At 52.8% G+C, this 19589-nt stretch overlaps 2 protein-coding genes across 4 annotated transcripts in view; both read left to right on the plus strand.

Moving 5' to 3' along the window:
• MEI1 (meiotic double-stranded break formation protein 1) overlaps positions 1 to 1730 on the plus strand; it is a 65248-nt gene extending 63518 nt beyond the window's left edge. The window contains exon 31 of the mRNA XM_004279538.4: positions 220 to 1730. Within this exon, the coding sequence (XP_004279586.1) occupies positions 220 to 265 (46 nt within the window). The 3' untranslated portion in view covers positions 266 to 1730. The remainder of the gene's footprint in view (positions 1 to 219) is intronic.
• CCDC134 (coiled-coil domain containing 134) lies at positions 1616 to 18393 on the plus strand. 3 transcript variants are annotated; one of them, XM_049693933.1, is made up of 8 exons: positions 1616 to 1736; positions 2131 to 2218; positions 3381 to 3499; positions 4207 to 4328; positions 4911 to 4995; positions 6790 to 6971; positions 7251 to 7322; positions 15912 to 18393. In XM_049693933.1, exons 3-8 carry the CDS (start codon positions 3397 to 3399, stop codon positions 16035 to 16037), a joined length of 690 nt encoding a protein of 229 aa, XP_049549890.1. In that variant the 5' UTR covers positions 1616 to 1736; positions 2131 to 2218; positions 3381 to 3396; the 3' UTR covers positions 16038 to 18393. The 3 variants fall into 3 exon arrangements, with proteins under 3 accessions (XP_049549890.1, XP_004279587.1, XP_033261050.1); XM_004279539.3 differs by lacking the exon at positions 2131 to 2218 and having other exon boundaries at positions 1628 to 1736; XM_033405159.2 differs by lacking the exons at positions 1616 to 1736; positions 7251 to 7322 and having other exon boundaries at positions 1799 to 3499.
• Positions 18394 to 19589: the final 1196 nt, after the last annotated feature.

Below are 19589 nucleotides of genomic sequence, written 5' to 3' on the forward strand. Positions count from 1 at the left end.
TGGCCTCCCTGGCTCTCCTCCTAACCCTTTCTATGGAACGTTCCCTGATGTATAGCAACTACCCAGCCCAGGTGTTCAGGTCCCAGTTTTAGACTCCATCCCACTCTTCTCAGGTGCACCTCTGCTCTTGTCTGTTTTTGCCTTTTTGGGCCCTGGAAGTGTGGTTCTCCCATGGCTGGCCCCACCTCTCTGCTATTCTCCTCTCATGTTTGCTGCCAGCTGCCTGGGAGGAGTGGCTGTATCCCTGTCCCACATCAGAGACTGATCTCAGGACCTGAAGGCCCAGAAACAGAACTGAGACCTGGAGAAGACAAAGTCAGGGCACACTGGTTTGGGGGAAATGGATGACAACTGCAGCCGTGCACCTGGAGCCATTTACTCCATTGTTGAAATAGGAAATAGTGATATACTCACATGCCTGTGTGGGCTCTCCAAAAACATTTCCCTTTGGACTTACTTTGGCTCCCTCCAGCTGGTTCCTCAGCCAGGATGGATGGCCTCAGGGAGAGAAGGGGAGGGATTTGTTCTGCTAACACCAGCTGGTTACCTCAGTTGAAGACGTCAGTCAGGCCATCCTTGGGGCAGAAGGGGCAGAGAAAGGCCATGTGTTTGGTGCTGCTGTGGTCCAAGTGCTCTGGGAAGTACATTAACTGCTGCTTCACCTCAGGTGAAAGTGGAGAGAGGTACAATTTCCAGGCAAGGAAGGTGAGCAGGTCAAAACCTCAGCCTTCCTAGCTGAGGGAAACTGCCCAGCTCAGCTCTTCCCTGGCTAAAGTAGGTCCCCAGTGTTCCTTCCTCTCCCGGCCCTCCTCAGAGCATGTATTTGTGCACACACGTCTTTCAGTGTCTGCCCTCCACAACTGCCCACACGTGTCCTGAGCTCAGCTCACCAGGGCCTTTAACTCCCTTCCTGCCTATCTGCCAGGGCCCCGGTGCCTGTACTTGGCTAGCCCTTGGGTCTGGCTGCACTGACCCTACGCAAAACTGGGCTGAACTCCGTCCTAATGATAGGACAGGGAAGGACCCCACGAACTTGGGTTAGAACTTGGTGGATCCGAGGGGCGAGCAGGGTATGCCCCAACTCTGCACTCCACGTTACTTAAAAAGAAAAAAGTGTTAGCCACGACCCACTAAACTGATCTTGACAACTGCAGTTTAAAAAACACTCAGCTGGTACCGCCCAGGTGGTCCAGTGTCTAAGACTCCCCGCTCCCAATGCAGGGCGCCGGGGTTTGATCCCTGGTTAGGGAAGTAGATTCTCACATGCAACTAAACATCCCACGCGCCGCAACTAAGACCCGGTGCAGCCAAATAAATATTAAAAAAAAAATAAAAAACACTCAGCTAACGAAACAGTTTCGGGGAGGGCGCTGGGGAGGCCGCCCAGCCTGCAGGGGACAGGGCCTCATTGCTGATGCGTCCGACACACACCGCAGGCTATTTCCTCCAACCACACCTTAACGCGGCAAGTGCGCAAGCCGCCACGCAGGGTGGGCGGGACCGAACTCCCACGGACCTTGGGCAGGGCTGGTGCTGGAGCCTACTGGGCGGGGCCGGAAGTTAGGTCAAGGAGCGGCAGTCGCGGCCCGCGATCTTTGGGTGGGGGCGGCGCTTGGCAGTTCCTGCGAGGCTTCTCTGGGACACTGAGGTTCTGCGCTTCTGCCGGTCGTCTGCGGACCCTCGAGGCGAGGTGCACGCTGACTCCTGTCCGCCCGCCCACCCACCCGCCCGGCCTGGTAGGTGGGGGCGGGGGCGCCGGGCGGGCAGGCTCCCGTGGGGGGGGGGGGCGGGGGAGGGACCGAGGGCCCAGAACTGGCTGCACGGGGTGGGGGTTGGGATTCGCGGACCCGGGCGCCTCTTCTCATTAGAAAGACTTTCTCTTCCCGGAGCTCTAAAGGCTAGGGGCAGCGACCCTGCTCCGAGCCCGGGTTGCTGGCTCAGGATCCACCACCAAGCCACCTCTGCAGAATGGCCTCGGAGTCGTACGCCCAGCCGGGAAGAGCTCTGGGGACTCATGGGGCAGGGAGCGGGATTGAGAGGCGGATAAGTGGGAGTAACAGTAGAGACAGCAGGATCTGCCCCACGCAGTCCGCGTTTTCGGCTTTCTTTTCCCACTTCTTCCTGCTTCAGTCATTACCGGCTGTCTGATTTCCCCTGACCCCAAGTTCTGCCTTAACCAGTGTTGGGTTCCCTTGAGTCTGGAGCGTGACGGTGGAAGGTAAGGGTTCTGGGTGAGCTTGAACTGTTTCTTCCCATTTTCTAGGCTTCAGTTGTCTCATCAGCGTGGGATGGGGGCGGTTCTCTGGTTGATCTGTGTGGGGTCTCACTGTCAATAATTGAGCATCTCTGGGACACACCTAGGTGTCCTAATAGAACAGTGGCCAGCTCTGAGATAGCCTGTGCTCATTAAGACTCTTGGTTTAGCCTAAGAACCCACGAGTGACTTTGGGCAGTCTCCTCCTTTTTCTGTGCTTTGGTCTCCACGTTGGTAAAATTGGGCTGCTGTTATCTGAGTAGAGGCTGCCTCTGACTACTGTATTTAAGATTGCACTTTGCTGACTCCCTCTTATCTTTCTGTGCTTGTTTTACAACTTCATTGGTTTCTCTTAACCCTACTAGGGATGAAAGTACCAGTGTGCAGGGAATTTTGTTTTTCACTGCCGTATTCCCGGCTCTAGAACAGTGCTTGGAACGTGACAGGTACTCAGTAGGTAATTGGGGAATGTTGCCTAGATAGGAACAGGTGTTGCTTGTGGTGCCTATGGTTCCTAAGAGAATAACAGCTGTCTTATCCCAAGACTGTCTTGCCTCCCTTCCCAGCCTGCAACCCTTCTTCCTTTCTGATGACAGAAGTCAGGAAAGGTGGGAAGCCCCAGAAGTTTCACATCTCTGACTGCCTGGGCCTCCTGAGAGGCCAGGATGGGGAATTGAGAGGCAATGATGTTGACCAGGCCCTCCTTCCTCAGGCACAGTGCCTCACCCAGCCTTCTGTCTCTGCAACAGGGAGATGACTTCCTTATCCGCATTTTGCAGTGAGGAAGATGAAGCTCAGAGAGGCTGAGCAATTTGCCCGAGGTCCCGAAGTCAGGCAGAGCCAGAGCTCCAGTGCAGGGTTCCAGGTGTTGATCCCTGTTCTCTAAGTATCCCTGCCTTGCTGACTTTTATCTTTCTCCCTCCCTCTTATCATCCCATGTCTTTATTTTGTGTCTGTTGGTCACTGGCCCTGGGCTAGGAACTGGGGCTCCAGGGCTTCCCAAAGCTGGGTTCTTGTTATTTGGAGGCTGTGTCATTATCAGGGGAAGTTGCTGTTCAACTCACTTTCTGTTTCATATAACACCAAGCTCTGGGTCTCACCTTCTTTCTCTGGGTTACTCCCCTAGCTCCAGAGTCTTGGATATGGACCTTCTTCAGTTCCTGGCCTTCCTCTCTGTCCTGCTACTGTCTGGGACAGGAGTCACAGACACCCTGAGGACCTCCCTGGACCCGAGCCTGGAGATCTGTATCCTTTGGGATTGGAGGTGTTTTTGAGGGGTCTATAAATGAGGTTTCTCTATACCCACAACCCCTTGGGAGATTCCAGGGATGGAGCAGAACCCCCTAATAGGAACAGGGGAGAAAAAGTAAGGTGCTCTGACCAGACCTTGATCAAGTCAGTTCTGTTCTGAACCTCAGTTTCCCCATATGTTAAATTGAGAAGGCAAGGCATATATCTCAGAGCCATGAGGACTCTTGAGGATTGTACATGTGCCTCATTCTTTTTGGGTGAGACCCTGGCTGGAGACCAAGCCCTGGCATACTGGGCTGCCTACCCAAGGGCTGGGTCTTGAAAGAATAGAAACTCATAGAGAAGGGTGGGGGGCACCCCAGGCAGAGTATACAGTGTGAGCAGAGGGGTGGAGGTTCTGGGAGCAGTGAGTGGCTGTAGGAGACTGGGGAAAGACCACGGGGAGGGGAGGGCAGGAGCCCTGAGGTCCTGAGGGTTGTATTCAGGTTGTCGGGTGTGGAATCCTCTGTGAAGTGGATGAATGATATGTTGCAGGATTCATATGCTTCTCGGAGAGTGTATTCGTTCCCTGGGGAGTCCCAGGCATGCATATCTATGCCCCTGGCAGAGACTTGCTGGCCAGGGTGGGCCCTCTCGATCGGGACCACTGGATTATCCAGGCAGGAGAACTGGTGCCAGTTCCTTAACTTAATGCTGCTCAGACAAGAAGATGTTTGAGGTGAAGCGGCGGGAGCAGCTGTTGGCGCTGAAAAACCTAGCACAGCTGAATGATGTCCACCAGCAGTACAAGATCCTTGATGTCATGCTCAAGGGGCTCTTTAAGGTGCATGCAGGCAGGGGGCAGCTCATGGCAGGCCTGGTCTTTGATCTGGACACTGATGGATGCGTAGGAGTTCCCCAAGGGGATGGTGTTCAATGAGGGGGAAGCGCATGCACAGAAGATTTTTTTAATATATAATTAATTTATTTTATTATTTATTTATTTATTTTGGAGTATGTTGGGTCTTCGTTGCTATGCGCGGTCTTTCTCTAGTTGCAGCGAGCAGGAGCTGCTCTTCATTGCAGTGCACAGGCTTCTTATTGCGGTGGCTTCTCTTGTTGCAGAGCATGGGCTCTAGAGCACAGTCTTCAGTAGTTGTGGCACGCAGGCTGTAGTTGTTGCTTGTGGGCTCTAGAGCGCAGGCTTAGTAGTTGTGCGCACGGGCTTAGTTGCTCCGCGGCATGTGGGATCTTCCCGGACCAGGGCTCGAACCTGTGTCTGCTGCGTTGGCAGGCAGGTTCTTAACCACTGTGCCACCAGGGAAGCCCCTCACAGAAGATTTGAAGTAGGGTTGAAGTAAATGGGGCTGGGGCCGGTCTGGGAAGACCTTTTCAAAGCCACTCAGCCCAGGTGGGGTTCCCTCAGGTGCTGGAGGACTCCCGGACAGTGCTCATTGCTGCAGATGTGCTCCCAGATGGGCCCTTCCCCCAGGACGAGAAACTGAAGGATGGTATGGTCTTCCCAATCTCTCCCTCTCCTCTTCCCCGCTCCATCCTTGATCTTCTCTAGCTGCTCCTTCCCTCTTGTTCTTGTCACTCTTTTCTCTCTCTGGAAGTACCCTCTTGTGGCACCTTCCAAGGAGTCTCTTTGGGTAGTTGGGCACTTAGTATATGATTCTCTGAGTGTTTCTCGGCTCGTTTCAGAGCCAGTTTCTGTGTCCCTGACACATATATTCTGTCGTGTGGTTAGGGGGAACTAGAGAGGAGCCTTTGCCCACTTCCCCTCCAGAAATCCTTGCCTTCACCACCCTGACCCTCCTGGTAGAGATGGCAAGGGTTGTTCCCATTTATAGGAGAAAGAACTGAGGCCTTTTGAAGTGACTGGCCCATGGGAGCAGTTACCTTCACTCTTTACTACTGTTCTAAAAGCTTCAACCCCCTTAAATCCTTTTTGAGACAAGGTGAGACCAACATAGATAAATAAAAGAATATTTTGAATCCCTTCATCTCCTTTTCCAAGAATTTCTCTTCAGTGGTAATTTCTCCCCATTAACTGGTTACGTTCTAACAGTAGAGTTTGTTAGGTCGCACTGTCTGAGACAGGACGGAAGTAGCTTTTATGTATTGAATGTTGGGCACGTTACAAATATCTCTAATCTCCATGATAACTGAGGAAGGCACTATTCCCTCCAGTTTCCACGTGAAAGAGGACAGGCGGTTTGCCTGGCTCTCACCTGTAAACCAAGCAAACTCCTGAGTTCTTTGCGGTTCAAGATTGTTCTGAAGCCCAGGGGTCCCTGCCCCACTTGTCTCAGACCCAACCTGGCATATCTTTGTAGGAGTCTGCTTATCTCTGTGTGGCCAGGCCAGTGCTGGTGAGCGCTGCCTGGGCCTTATCTATAGGGGTCACTCAAACAGGGGCTGCCACCAGGGCTGGGTGTATAGTTACTATTCTTCATGCTAGCCTGGGTTCGGGGACCTGCCACCATAATGGACACTAAACTCAGTCTAAACTGATTTGTTGACTAGAGGAAGGATATTGGAGGGAAAACTGACCAAATTCAAATTAGGTCTGTGGGTTGATTAATAGTATTGTATCAATGTTAATTTCCTGGTTTAGATAGTTGTGCAATGGTTATACAAGATGATAACATTAGAGGAAGCCCAGTGAAGGAATTTTGTGGTGTATTATGTAAGTCTAAAATTATTTCAAAATAAGAACTTAAGCATTTAAAATAAAATTGGGCATACGCTAAAAAGAAAACAAACCCTGATGTGTTCCCTGGCCATCCTAACAGAACTGACCCCTCACAGACACTGTAGTTGTGTTAACAAAAGGGCCCAGCTCTGGACATTAGGATACCAAGTTGGGGAGGTTAGGCCCAGCGAAGCCTCATGGGATGCATATGCCTCCATGTGCAAAACGACACCCACCTCTCTGGTCCCCATGGCAAATGAGTTTTCTGAGCTGTGAGATACAGGGGAAAGAGCATGTCCTTTGGAGTCAGCCCTGGGTTTGCAGCCCAGGTTTGCTACTCATGAGCCGTCAGCTTCAGTTTCCCATGTGAGAAATGGGAATAGCAGACACATCTCCTTCTAAAGGTGGTTTTGATGATTCAGTGACCTGGTAGACATAAAGCCCTTAGCATGCACTGTACATGTGGTCAGCAGCCTGTGGGCCTCAGGCACCATTCCCCTTCTCTGATTAGTGGGCTTGCCTCTGTTCTCTGGAGGGTGCGTAGGGCTGGCCAGGAGGGCTGTAGAAGGGCATCTCCCCTGGCCACTCATCAGGGTCCTCTCACCAGCTTTCTCCCAAGTGGTGGAGAACACGGCCTTCTTCGGTGATGTGGTGCTGCGCTTCCCAAGGATCGTGCACCACTGCTTTGACCACAACTCCAACTGGAACCTCCTCATCCGCTGGGGCATCAGCTTCTGCAACCAGTCGGGCGTCTTTGACCAGGGCCCCCACTCGCCCATCCTCCGCCTGGTAAGGACTGGGGTGGAGGAGGTCCGGGAGCCCTCTGTCTGGTGGTATGCTGTGAGCCACGCATCTGCCTTTAGTGAGGCCTGAATGTCAGCCTTTGGTTGCGTTTTCTGTGATAAGCCTTGGGCCACCTTGAGGTGCCCTTTCATGGGGTTCTATGCTGACCTGGGTCCCTAGGGGTCACCACCTGGCCCACATTTGTTCAGGCCTCGAAGGGGGTGGCCCTTGGGTGAGCAGGAGGCAGGAGAAGGCAGAGGATGACTAGCTTTTCCTCATCCGCAGATGGCCCAGGAGCTGGGAATCAGCGAGAAAGACTCTGACTTCCAGAACCCATTTAAAGTAGACCACACAGAGGTGAGCTGCTGGGACCTGTGGCCATGTCTGCTTGGCCTCTGCTGAGCCCTGGGAGGCCAGGGCCTGCAGGGGCTGGGGCACCTAGAGTGGAGTGTAAGGGCTTTGGACTTGGAGCCAGAAGTGCCTGGGTCTGGGCCTGAGTATCACTCGCTCACTGGTACCTTTGGGCAAGCTGCTGGCCCTGTCTTAGCCTCAGCTCCCTGTCTGTCCATGCGGTGTGGACCTCAGCTGTGAGGGCCAGTCAGAGGCTATGAACACATCCATCCCAGTGTACGGTAGGCACTGTGCCCATCAGGCGAATGTCAGGGAAGCCATGGGAGGTCAGGCCATGCTTCTCTGCCCTTGAGCCTCTGAGCACCCAGCCAGACTTCTGTCCCACATTCCTGCACATGTTCTCCTCCTAGGGGCTGAGGTGGGCTCTGAGAGCTGGAGGCTGCAGGGGAAGCACGACAGATACGGACACACAGTAGAGGGGAGGAAGAGATCAGAGGTGGCAGGGCAGGGCCTGAGCGGCAGGGAGGAAGGGCCAGAGCACTGTACTCCTCAAATCACAAGCTCTCCTCAGGTGTAGGGAGGGACCTCTGAAGGGTTAGGATTTTGCTGCTGTTTCATGGATGCTGACAGGTTAGAGACATCAGAGTTTATTGCAGCAAAAGCAGTTGCTGTTGGCCTAGTCATGTGGGTTTCCCGTATTCCCCAAGTCCCAGGAGGGTGACACAGAGGGGCCCAGGCAAATGCCACCCATGCAGTGGGTTTGCATCAAGTCTAGAAGCACCAAGTTTGGGAAATTCACCACCTTTATAATGAACAGAAGAAAACCAAGTCTTTGCAGGCAGACATCACCTCATCCTTCATGGTTGCTTTCTGCAAACACAACCTGAGAAATGGCCCAGGTACAGAGTGGTCTGGTGTACCAGCAAGAATGTGCAGGGCGATGGAGATCACCTCCCCATGGTCCATCTATCAGCCCTACGTGTCTTGGCTTAACTCACATTTCTACATGAATGTCCTATTCCATGATTCATCTGATCAGTAGAGACTAGGACCACGTTTGTTCAGCTTGTCTCAGACTCCTGTCAGTAGGACTCTAAGCAGCAGGATGAGGCCACGCGCAGTGTTGATCTCAACCATATGCTCCAGGGTCCTGGACTTAGCCAGCTCTGATAAGTCCTGGGGGGGCAGGGGCAGTAGGTCTTACATTCGAAAATCAGCACGCCGTCTAAGACCAATCTATCATCTGTTACCACCCATACAAGGGTTTAGACTGAGCTGCTGATCTTTGATGCCATTGCCAGTGATTATAGGAGCCACGAGATAGACCCAAAGCAACGCTCATCCCCAGTGGAGAGGCATTCTGTGGCCCACTGTCTCCTACATGTTACCACTTGATTTGGGTCACCATTGCATTGTTTGGCTGAGCTCTGGAGGCAGTGTTGCTGCTGAGTTCCAGCCTCAGTTGCCCTACATGGCATAACCGGGGTCGCTCAGGGATCAGGAGAAGCAGATGGATTTGTATGTCAGATTGAAACAAGGTTGTTCTGGTCTGTGTGTCTACACAGGGTTACTTTGGGAGCTGCCTTTGATGGTATCAGACACAGCAGAATAGTTCAGGACTGACTGCGTCTATGTGAATTTTCCTGTCACGTGGTTGAGAATGACACACTGGACAGCTGGTCTGACTCTCAGCTGCAGCTGCCGCTTGGCTTGGGTGGACCCTAGGATTGTTTTGCCAGGCGGCAGTGCTGGATCTAAAGGACAGAGAGGATTAATTGTTCCACACACCTCCTGGGATCTAAGGCACTCCCTCCCCAGATTATTGGTACAAAATCAACATGTCACATCCCAGGACCTATAATTTCACTTTTCTCCAATTATTCCCTACTTTCACCTAGACTTTTTGTTCAGAAGGGTCACATGTGAGTGGGACAAGGGCATTTTTGCAAGATTTCTACAGACACATATCTCCCATCTTGGCCCACATGGGCCACTACAGGGAGACTTGGCAAGGAGCGTACTCAACCAAGTGGTCATTATTCTTTTTTTTTTTTTTTTTTTTTTGGCCGTGCCACGCAGCATTCAGGATCTTAGTTCTCCAACCAGGGATCGAACCCGTGCCCCCTGCAGTGGAAGCGTGGAGTCTTAACCACTGGACCGCCAGGGAAAGTCCCTCAAGTGGTCATTATTCTAACGATCTTGGGCCATACTGTTCCAACCAGGGACTCTAGGTAGCTGAACCAGAAATACGGAGTCCTCTGCTTTGTGTCAGTCCATGGTGGTGAGTGTATTGCCACACTTAGTACAATGATGCATGTAGGTGGCAGTGCCAGTCAACTGGGCTGTGTAGGCTTGATCAGCCTTTTGATTCTGGTTGGTCTCATCAGAGAATTGGCTATGAGCACCTAAGCGAGTGGCCCAGACTGCCCCATTGTCAACCACAGTTTGTTTCCACAGTTCATGGCCCCCAGGAGGGATGGCCATCTTTGATCTGCCAGTCTGTAGCCTGCTCATCTGGCAGACCAGATGGCTAGGACACTGGCAACAGTCAGTAAGAATACAGCATGCCTGGTCATTAGGAATATTGTCTAGGCAAGAGTGACGGCTTTTAATTCACATTGTTGTCTTACTAGCCTTTATGGCAGTTGGTCTTCCAGTGTCATCCCTGGGGCTAGATGGCTGCTGCTGCCCATGGTCACCTGTGCCGAGGGTTCCCAAAGCCGCCCCAAGGTTGATGATTCGCTAGGAGGACTCACAGGACTCAGTGTGTACTTGTACTCGAGGCTATGATTTATTACAGTGAAAGGATCCACAGTAGAATCAGCAAAGGGAAAATGCTTCTTGGGTGAAGTCTAAGGGAAACCAGATACAAGCTTCCACGAGTCTCTCCCAGTGAAGTCACACAGGACACAATTTATTCCCCCAGCAACAGGTTATAAAAATACGTGTGAAAAGTTGTCTATCAGGAGAGCCTGTTAAAGACTCAGTGCCCAGAGTTTTTACTGGGAACTGGTCACGTAGGCACCCTCTGCCTAGCACATACCAAATTCCAGACTCCAGAAGGAAAGTGGGTGTTTAGCATAAACCACATTTTTGCACAGTTTAGGTGCAGTGAGCCACTCTTATCAGTTAGGGTGATGGGAATCCCTCCCAGAAACCAAGTTCCCAGACACCAGCCAAGGACCAACCTTGGAAGCAAGCCTTCTAAAAGATAGCAGTGAGGCCAGCTACGTTAACTCTTCTGCACAGCACCATTAGCTCTTCATTTAGGTGAACAATCAGAGGACAGACCTGACTATTCAGAGGAACCTCTGACTCAAGGGCCCTGTTGAACTAGTGGCTTTGCTTCAGGTGACGGAGTGGGGGATATGGTTTTCCACACTAGCGTAGCTGCCTCCCCTTCATGTAAAACCAAGATGACACATCCTTCAAGGTTGCTTGCTGCAGTCACAACCCTGATAAATGGCCTGGGTAAGAACAGTCAGGACTGGGTTCTTGGTTACGCGGCAAGAACATGCAGGGATGCTCAAGGCCATGGCAGATTGCCTTTCCCAATGAGGGGGCTCCCGTGGAGATGCTTTTTTTGCTGTGTCACTGGCTCTTCTTGCCCTGCAGATCATGAATGCCTCTCACACACGAGGAGGGTGAGAGCATGGGGCACTGAGAGAAAGGGCTCCAGGGTAGATGTAATTTAGCTTCATCATAATGTGCTCTGCTTGGGCATACCTCAGAAGCAACATACTTTCCTTTTATTGGCTGGGGACGGTCCCAAGATTTTACTCAACTTTTTGGTATCCCGTGTGGACCTGTCCACCAGCAACAGTCCAGGTTTGCTCCGCTCACCTTGGGCATTCTCTCCATACCAGTGGGTGTTCTGGGAGTCCCCTCCTACTACATACCCATCACTAGAGCCAACTTGTATCAGGCTTCGTGCTGGCCACTGTCCCAGTCCAGAGGGAGCTGGCCCTCTCCCTGCTCTGAAGATGCTCACCGTCTGTTGGGGAAGGTAGCAGAGAAACACAGTGCCAATCTAGCATGATCTCTGTACCAGTGCAAGAGGGAAGGACCCATGCAAGGGAGCCTATGGAAGTAGGGGGTGGAGGCTCTGGGATAAGTAAGAAGTGCGGGGTTGACCAGCTCAGGGAAGACCTTCCCAGGCAGAGGGACCAGCTTGCACAAAGGCTCAGAGGCATAGCACATGCATTTGTTCAACGTTTAGTGAGTATCTACTGAATCCCAGCCACTAGAGAAGCGTTCTAGCTCTGCTCTCCTGGGAATGGCATTCTAGTTGTAGGAGATAGACAGTCAATAAAAAATATATGATAGGTGGTGATAAGGGCTACGGAGAAAAACAGAGGAACGTGGTTAAGGAATTCCAGGGGTAACATGGGAGTACAGTTGCTATTTCACATGACTTGGACACAGAAGGTTCTTACTGCAAAGACGTGAAACAGCAAGGGAGCCAGCTCTGTCTCTGGGGAAGAACATTCCAGGCTGAAGGAGCAGCAAGTGCAAAGGCCCTGAATTGGAAGCATATTTGGAAGGGTGGGGAGTGTGAGAGGGGGTGAGGTCAGAGTTGTAGGCCAGAGCACAGGACCCTTGCATGTCTTCTCAAGGGCTTTGGCTCCAAGACACATAGGAGCAGGGTGAGGGTCTCTGACTTTTCCTTTTAAAGGATCAGCCTGCCTGCTGTGTGGAGAATAGTGAGGGGGACCAGGGAGGAGACGGATACTGGTAAGGAGGATGCTGTGCTTGTCTATTTGGGAATTAATGGTGGCTTGAACCAGGGTGACAACAATGGTGCTGGCAAGGAATGGTCAGATTTTGGTTGTTTTGAAGGCAGAGCCAATAAAATTCACTAAGGAAGCAGATCTGGAGTGAAAGAGCTGCATTAAGGATGACTCGACGATTTTTTACCTGAGTGTGTGGAAGAATGGGACTGCCATTTCTAAAATGGGTAGACTGGTGGGACAAGGTCGAGGGCTGGATCGGGGATCAAGGCCTCGTTTCTGGACCTGATGGGCATCTGAATGAAGATGTCAGGGAGGCGACTGGGTATATGACTGGGTTTCAGGGGAGAGCTTAAAGCTAGAGCTGCAAATGTGAGAGTAGCAGGGGGGCAGGGCAGGTATAGCAGTGGTCTGAGGCCTGAGGCCTGAGATGTGCCTGCACTTAGAGACGGGAGAATGAGGAGGAACTCGCAGAGCACCCCAAGACGGATCAGTCAGTGCTAGTGTAGCAAACCCAAGAGGGAATAATTTCCCAGAGGCCATGTGAGGAAAGTGACAAGAAGGAGGAAGTGATCTTCCTGTCAGATGCTGCTGGAGGGTCAAGGAAGATGAGGCTGAGAATCAGCCACTGGATTTAGCAGCATGGAGACATGCCATCAGAGATCTCAGTAAAAGCTGTTTTGGTTGAGTGGTGGGGACAAAAGACTGAGTTTGGAGAAAATGAGAGGAAAGGAAGTGGACGCATCCCATCAAGTACGGGTGACGCTTTTGAAGAGTTTTTCTTTGTTTTTTTTATGTTTCAGGTGTACAGCATAGTGATTCAGTTTTTTTTTTTAATTAATTTATTTTTATTTTTGGTTGTGTTGGGTCTTTGTTGCTGCATGCAGGCTTTCTCTAGTTGTGGCGAGCAGGGGCTACGCTTGGTTGCGGTGCGCAGGCTTCTCACGGTGGTGGCTTCTCTTTTTGCGGAGCACGGGCTCTAGGCATGCGGGCTTCAGTAGTTGTGGCTCGCGGGCTCTAGAGCACAGGCTCAGTAGTTGTGGCGCACGGGCTTAGTTGTTCCACGGCATGTGGGATCTTCCCGGACCAGAGCTCGAATCTGCGTCCCCTGCATTGGCAGGTGGATTCTTAACCACTGCGCCACCAGGGAAGCCTGTGATTCCGTATTTTTACAGACTATACTCCATTAAAAGTTATTACAAGATGATGGCTATAATTCCCGATGTTGTACAGTATATCCTTGTCGCTTATGATAAAGGTTTTGTTTTCAAGGGGAGCAGATCAACGGGAGACTAGCTGGAGGAGGGTGTGGGTTCCAGGGTAAAGTTTAGTGTGATGGGAGAGACTACAGCACGTTTGCATGTTGATGGGACCCCCCAACCTATTAGGGAGGAAGAACCGATGGTGCAGGGGTAGGAGAGTTGCTGGAGCCTAATCCCTGAGGAAGGGAGGGGGGAGAGGAGAGCTGGTGCCCGGGGGTGGGGGGTGGGGGGGGGGTGGGGGGGCGTGGCCTAGCCTGGAAGAGCAGTGTGGGCACAGCAGCAAGTGGGTTGGTGGGTATGGTGGTGGGAGCTTGCGGAAGTTGTCTTCTGAGTGTTTCCATTCTCTTTGGAACAGGAAGCAAGGTCATGGGCTGCGAGTGAGGAGGGGAGGAGTGATGGAGGTTCTAGGAGAAGGTGTGTCTAGGAGAGCAGGAGAGTGAGTAGACCAGGGAAACATTCTGGATTGTCAGGCAGCACGAAGGGTCCACTCGAGGTTAGCATCAGAACTTAAAGTAGGCATTAGCCAGATCTAGCGGGGAGGAGATCCGGGAAAGGGATAGGCATTGTTTCTCTTCTGACCCACCTAGCTGGGGCTGGTGGGGCCAGGATCTCTTGACTTGTCCTTCCCCAAGCCGGAGCCAAGAGTTTGGAGTCCTCTGTGGCTTGAGGGGTCTCCCAGCTCCTCCTTCCTCCCAAGAGGATCAGAATTAACTTGTAGGGATAGGAGGCAGAGTGTGATAAGGAAAGCACTGGTCAGGGAAGTGGGAGGCCTGGGGGCTAGCCCCAGTTGGGACTAGCTGTGTGACTTGAGCAGATCACTTACCCTCTCTGGGCTGCACTTCTCTGACTTCACCCCATCTTCCAGACTTGTGGTTCAGTCTAACATGTTAGGTGGATTACTCCACAAGGTGGAGCTCCTAATTTGTTTTTAACATCTACCTTGATCAGACATTTATCAGATTTATCGTATGAACAAATAAAAAGGGTGTATCTCACAACAAGGTTACCTGAGTTTTGGGTACTATCATATCTCATATTCTAACGTGATTCATTCATTCATTTAAAAAATACATGCTAAGTGCCATCTATAAGCCCGGCAGGCCCTGCACTGGGGGCTTGTGGCTCAGTGAGCAGCATCCGACACAATCCGCCTGTCCTCGTGGAGAGTGTGGTCCAGTGGGGGCAACAGGCACGAAGCAGGTGGTCACAGAGGCAGCTGGTGGTAGGGGAGAAGCACTGAGAAGGAAACAGAGGAGGCATCCCCAGCCGGGAGCCAGGGCAGGTCCCCAAGGACGGTGACAGCTGAGCTGGAGCTAATGTGGCAGAGGGGGTGGGGGCTGGGAAGAGCCACAGCACGTGCAGAGGCCTGGAAGTGGGAGTGAAGGAGCCCAGGGACCAGAAGTGAGGGAGGAGGAGAGGGGGGCAGGGTGGACCTGCAGATGCAGCTGTGTGAAACCTTGTCCTGAGAGTAATGGAGAGTCGTGGAAGGGTTTAAGCAGGAGTCAGACTTACATTTTGAAACTAGCTAACTGCAGTGAGGAGAATGGCTTAAGAGGGGCCAAAGAGGGTGTGGAGAGACCCTGGGAGATGCCCAGATTTATCAGGAGGGCGGTGGGGGAGGTGATGGGGGTAGCAGTAGGATAGGCGAGACAGAGAGAAGTAGATGGGTTTGAGACTTAGGGGGTAAAATGGGCCAGGCCTTGGCAATGGACTGTGAGGGGTGGGGGTGGGGGTGGGGGCAATGCTTGGTCTCTGCCCTGCTTGCCTTGACTGGGTTGTGGGGCACTGCTGTTCATGAGGACAGAGACTCTGGAAGGGGACTGGGTTTTGGGGAGATGGAGCCATGCTGGGCTTGGGGCACGTTTGCACATTAGTGGAGGTGTCAGACAGGCATTTAGATAGGGAGATGCACATTTGAGTGGTAACTGACCATAGAGGTGGAACGGAAGCCCTGTGGTCAGATGAGCCAGTCTGGAGAGTGGGGGAAGAAGAGCAGAGGGCCTGGGGATGACCCCGGCTGAAGTCCTCATCCTCCTCCTGCCCAGCTCGCCCTGTGTTCCCATCTCCTCACTGGGTACCACCGTGCATCCACTGTGGAAGCCACGAGTCTGGGCACCACTGTTGTCGTCTTTCCACCTCTCTCAGGCTCTGCCGGTTTAACCTCTGGCCCACCTGCTTCCCGTACACTCCCTTGCCTAGACGTTGCAACTTGTTCGCAAGTGGCAGGACCCCTGTTGTCTTACTCTTGCCGGCTGCCATCTCCTCCTCGGGGTTCTGGGAGTCTGTGGTGGTCTTCGGCACTCAGCCCCTTCACCCTGAGTGGAGTCTTTCTGTTGTTTCTCAGATGCGCCATGTAGGTTCAGCACCTGTCCCTCTGCCTGGAATGTCCTCTTCCCTCGTCCTGTTTGCTTGGCAAGCTCCTGCTTATCTTCCAAGACCCGCTTAGCAGTTTCCCCAAGCCCATTTAACTATCTCCATGTCTGTGGGCTGCCCGAGGGCAGGGCCTGTGTCTGAGTGACCTTCCTGTCCCCACAGCAGCCTAGCTCAGAGGGAACTCTTTGCTGCCAGCAGACTTAATCAGACCACTCTGCTCTTCCCCTCAGTTCAGCACCAGCACTGACCCTTTCCAGAAGGCCCTGAGAGGAGAGGAGAAACGCCGGAAGAAAGAGGAGAAGCGGAAAGAGATCCGAAAAGGCCCTCGGATCTCAAGATCCCAGTCCGAGTTATAGCCCTGGAGCAGCCCAGGGCTCAAGGGACCAGGAGGAGGCCAGTTGGGAGGAAGAGGAGAATGCAGCGGTATGACTGGTGGTGAGAGCTGGCCCCTGTGAGAGGGGAGGCCGAGTTTGCTCAGCCCCCTGGAGCCGGCTCTGAGCCCCAGCTGAAGGGACTGGGCCGCAGAGGGCTGCATTTCTCCCCAGGGACCTTCCTGGAGGGGTGCCAAGGGAGCCTTCAGAGGGCGCTGCAGACCTAACCCTGTAGAGACGCTGGGGGGAGCAGGAGGGATCCTGGGCTGAACTCTCCCGCTGGGTTAGGACCGCTGGCTGGCTGGCTGCTGCCCTTCCTGGCGAGGCAGCAGAGCTAGGCTCTGAGCCATGTGTGGAGGTGTCATGCCTGCTGCTGGCCCCACTGTGTCACCGAGTTGCCTGGCACAGTTGTCCCCTGCAGAGACAATAAAAGCCAGCAAATGCTCTGGGCTAGCAGGTTGGTTTGGGCCCCAGGGAGCCTCTCCATGGGGCAGGTGAGAGGGGCCTGGGTCGGGGGATAGGGGGCCCTCAGATGTAGAGACCACCTTAGAGGATATTCCTCCTCCTCAGAGGAGCCTCAAGCCCTGGCGGGGCAGCAAAGCAGGGGCTTGGCTTTGACCTCCAGTTCCCTTCTCAGCACTGTCATGGACAAGGGATCAGTGTTGAGAAGGGACCAGAAGTATCCTGGGAGGGTGTTTAGCCCAAGACAGCCTTGGAGCAGCGTGATCTCTGTCCTCAGATATCCAGGGAAGTCATTGAGCAGGCTCGGGGAAGAATCAACTTGTCCTCTCTGGCAGCGCAGGGAGACCATAGCCTGCGGGTGGGGGCTCTTGGGGGGCAGGCTGCAGCTCTGCAGGAGGCTGTGCTTTGAAATGGTAGGGCTACTCCAAGCTGGATTGATCAGATAGCAAGCTCCCTGTGTCAGGAGGTGTGTAAGAAAAGACCAGGGCCATGGAGCAGGGAAGCTGCAGAGGGAGTTAGGCCCTGAGTGGGCTGCCGCCCTTGTCATATCCCTTCCAGGCAGAGAAGGGAGGGGCTCTGGGGGGAATTCTAGCTCTGTCTCTTTGACTTTGCCAAGCCAGGGGAGAGACACACAACTATCCCCAACCCTCTACCACTAACAGTGCCCAAGGGAGACCCAGGGTCTTAGCCCATCAGACTTGCGGAGTGACCCTGGCCCACCCCTTCCCTGTGCTGTGGCTTCATTGGTGTAATGAATTTGATAATGTCTGAACCGTCTGGCCAGCCCTAAACTGCTTCTCTGAGGTTGGGGCCTGGCTTCTCAGTGACAAGAGCCCTTCTCTGATGGTTCTTTGGTCATCCCGTAGATTTGCTGAGCACCCACTATATGCACAGCCAAAGAGAGGAGCCCAGTCTTAACTTGTGTTCACCTCTGTCCCATTTAGCATCTTTATCCTCCTGGGTTCTTCCTTCTATACCTTCACTTCTCACCATCTTGGTTGATCCCTTCCTCTCCACCCTCCAGTGGGCCCAAGTTTTCCCATCTGACACCTTCAAAGGTACAAACAGAACCACTCTGCTCTCTTCCCCGGGCAGCTCCAGAGTGGGAGGCACTGTGCCCATTTACCTGACCTCCTGGTACTCAGGTAGCCCTCTGCAGAGGGTTACTGAGGCTCTGGGATGGGAAGGCATTGGACCAAAGTGAAAGTGAGTCATATGGTATGCCAGCAGACAGTCACTCCCCACTGTGGGGAGCCCTGTGAGAGCCACTGAATGGTGGAGTTGCAGGTGGCACTGTCCAGCTCAATGCCTAGTCCAGAGCAGGGCAGCAGGGTTTGGTTTTCTGTTTCAGGGTGAGACTAGTATAATCTATACCAACCCTCCTGCATGTAAACAATGAAAAGGACTTTCTTGTCTTTTTTCCCCCCAAATAAGGTACTTTATTTATTATGTTATATATGTTAATTATAAAAAGTAATTTAAGTAATACTGAAATACCAAGAAAAAAGTAAAATTCACCCTAAATCCCACCATTCCCATAACCATCACTGACACTCAGCTCTTGGGCCTTCCATCCTTTTTGTCCTTCATGTGATACACAGATCACGTGTAACTTCAGTTACACTAGCTACCTTGTATGGGCACTGTGTGTCAGTACTTATTCCAGGTGCTGGCTTGCATCAGCTCCTTCTGCCTCAGGGCCTTTGTGTGTGTTGTGTGTTCCCCTAGCTATGCCAGATGCAGTTCTCTCCTCATAATTTTAGGTTTTGTCTTAAATATCAGTGCCTGTTTTCTTCATCAGACTGGAAGCTCTCAGAGGGCAGGAACTGTCTCTCTGCCTGCCACAGAAATGTTCAATAAATATTGTCAAATGAGTGTACAGATGATCTCACTTAATCTTCACCACTACAAGGGTGCACTGTTCCCCCCGTTTTAGAGCTAAAAAAACTGAGGAAAAAAAAAAAAGTTATTTAACCAGCCCAAAGTCACACGGTTTGTAAGTGAATCCACATGGCTGCCTCCACCCAGCCTTTGAACTCTTAAGTCTTGACCGCAAAGCAACTGCTACCTCTCACAGACTAGCAGGAAAACATAGTGTTCCCTTTTAACTATATATCACGGAAGTCTTTGTCAACAGGTATATTCATCAGGTCCTTATTGGGCTTCCCAGTTTTTCCCAGTTACAGCGGACTCTGATGAGCTCCTTTGAGGGCACACTTCTCTGAGCACTCATACGTTTATTCCTTAGTATAAATTCCTAGAAACCTGCACAGTTGTTTACATCGTGACCAACTGCAACACTGGAAGTGCGGTGGCTGAAGGAGTGGGAATCCGTGGGTGGGTTGCGCCTCAAAATCCCTGCGGAACTTTGTCAAGATGTGCTCGGAACCCACCTCAGAATGCCTGTGGTGGTTCCGGGCACTGGCGTTATTTTAAAGGACTGCAGGAGATTCTGAGGTACCCGGGGTGAGGCAGCTGGAGTAAGCGCGTGGTCGCGGCAGGTGCAAGGGCGCAGAGTTTGTAAAATACACTCCGTACTTGGGCAGTTCGCGAGCCTCGGTAGCCGCCTTCGTAAGGGGCTTGGGAGAAACGCGACGTGAACGATCTCCATACTCTTCCGGGCCCCAGTGCTGGGGTCCAGTTTTGATTCTACCCGCCACCCAAGCGGGCTGGGGGGACCGGGGCTAGGGTGGGGGAGAGACAGCTGGGACGATGACGTAATGTGCTCAAGGCTTACTCTGGGGGCGCCCAGCGGGCGGGGGCGGGGTGGAAGGTGTTAACCCTTCATTCCCCAGCGGGTGGATGGAGTAGCTTGTGGAGCCGAACCAACAGAAAAGGGAGCGGTTCCTTTAAACTACGGGAAGGAGGTTGGGCTGAGGACCTGGAGGCTTCTCTTCGCATTCGCTAAGAGGCCGCCAGGGGTGGGGCCTCGATATGCAAATCTGAGCTGCTGATCGTTGACGCGCCATCACCCCACGCGCCGCTTCGCGCGCCGATTGGCCAGGACAAGCCTGGTCCCATTGACAACAAACAAGGGGGCGCGCGCGGCCTGGGGGCGGGGCCACAGAGGGCGCG

The sequence above is a fragment of the Orcinus orca genome, chromosome 11 (genome assembly GCF_937001465.1).
Source record: "Orcinus orca chromosome 11, mOrcOrc1.1, whole genome shotgun sequence".
In the NCBI taxonomy this organism is placed as follows: domain Eukaryota; kingdom Metazoa; phylum Chordata; class Mammalia; order Artiodactyla; family Delphinidae; genus Orcinus; species Orcinus orca.

What these genes read in the sequence shown, in the direction of transcription:
- CCDC134 (XM_049693933.1), top strand. Translation starts at nt 3,397, where the DNA reads ATGGACCTTCTTCAGTTCCTGGCCTTCCTCTCTGTCCTGCTACTGTCT. An exon ending in TGCTCAAGGGGCTCTTTAAG is followed by an intron (nt 4,329 to 4,910) that starts GTGCATGCAGGC and finishes GGGTTCCCTCAG; the next exon opens with GTGCTGGAGGACTCCCGGAC. An exon ending in GGACGAGAAACTGAAGGATG is followed by an intron (nt 4,996 to 6,789) that starts GTATGGTCTTCC and finishes TCCTCTCACCAG; the next exon opens with CTTTCTCCCAAGTGGTGGAG.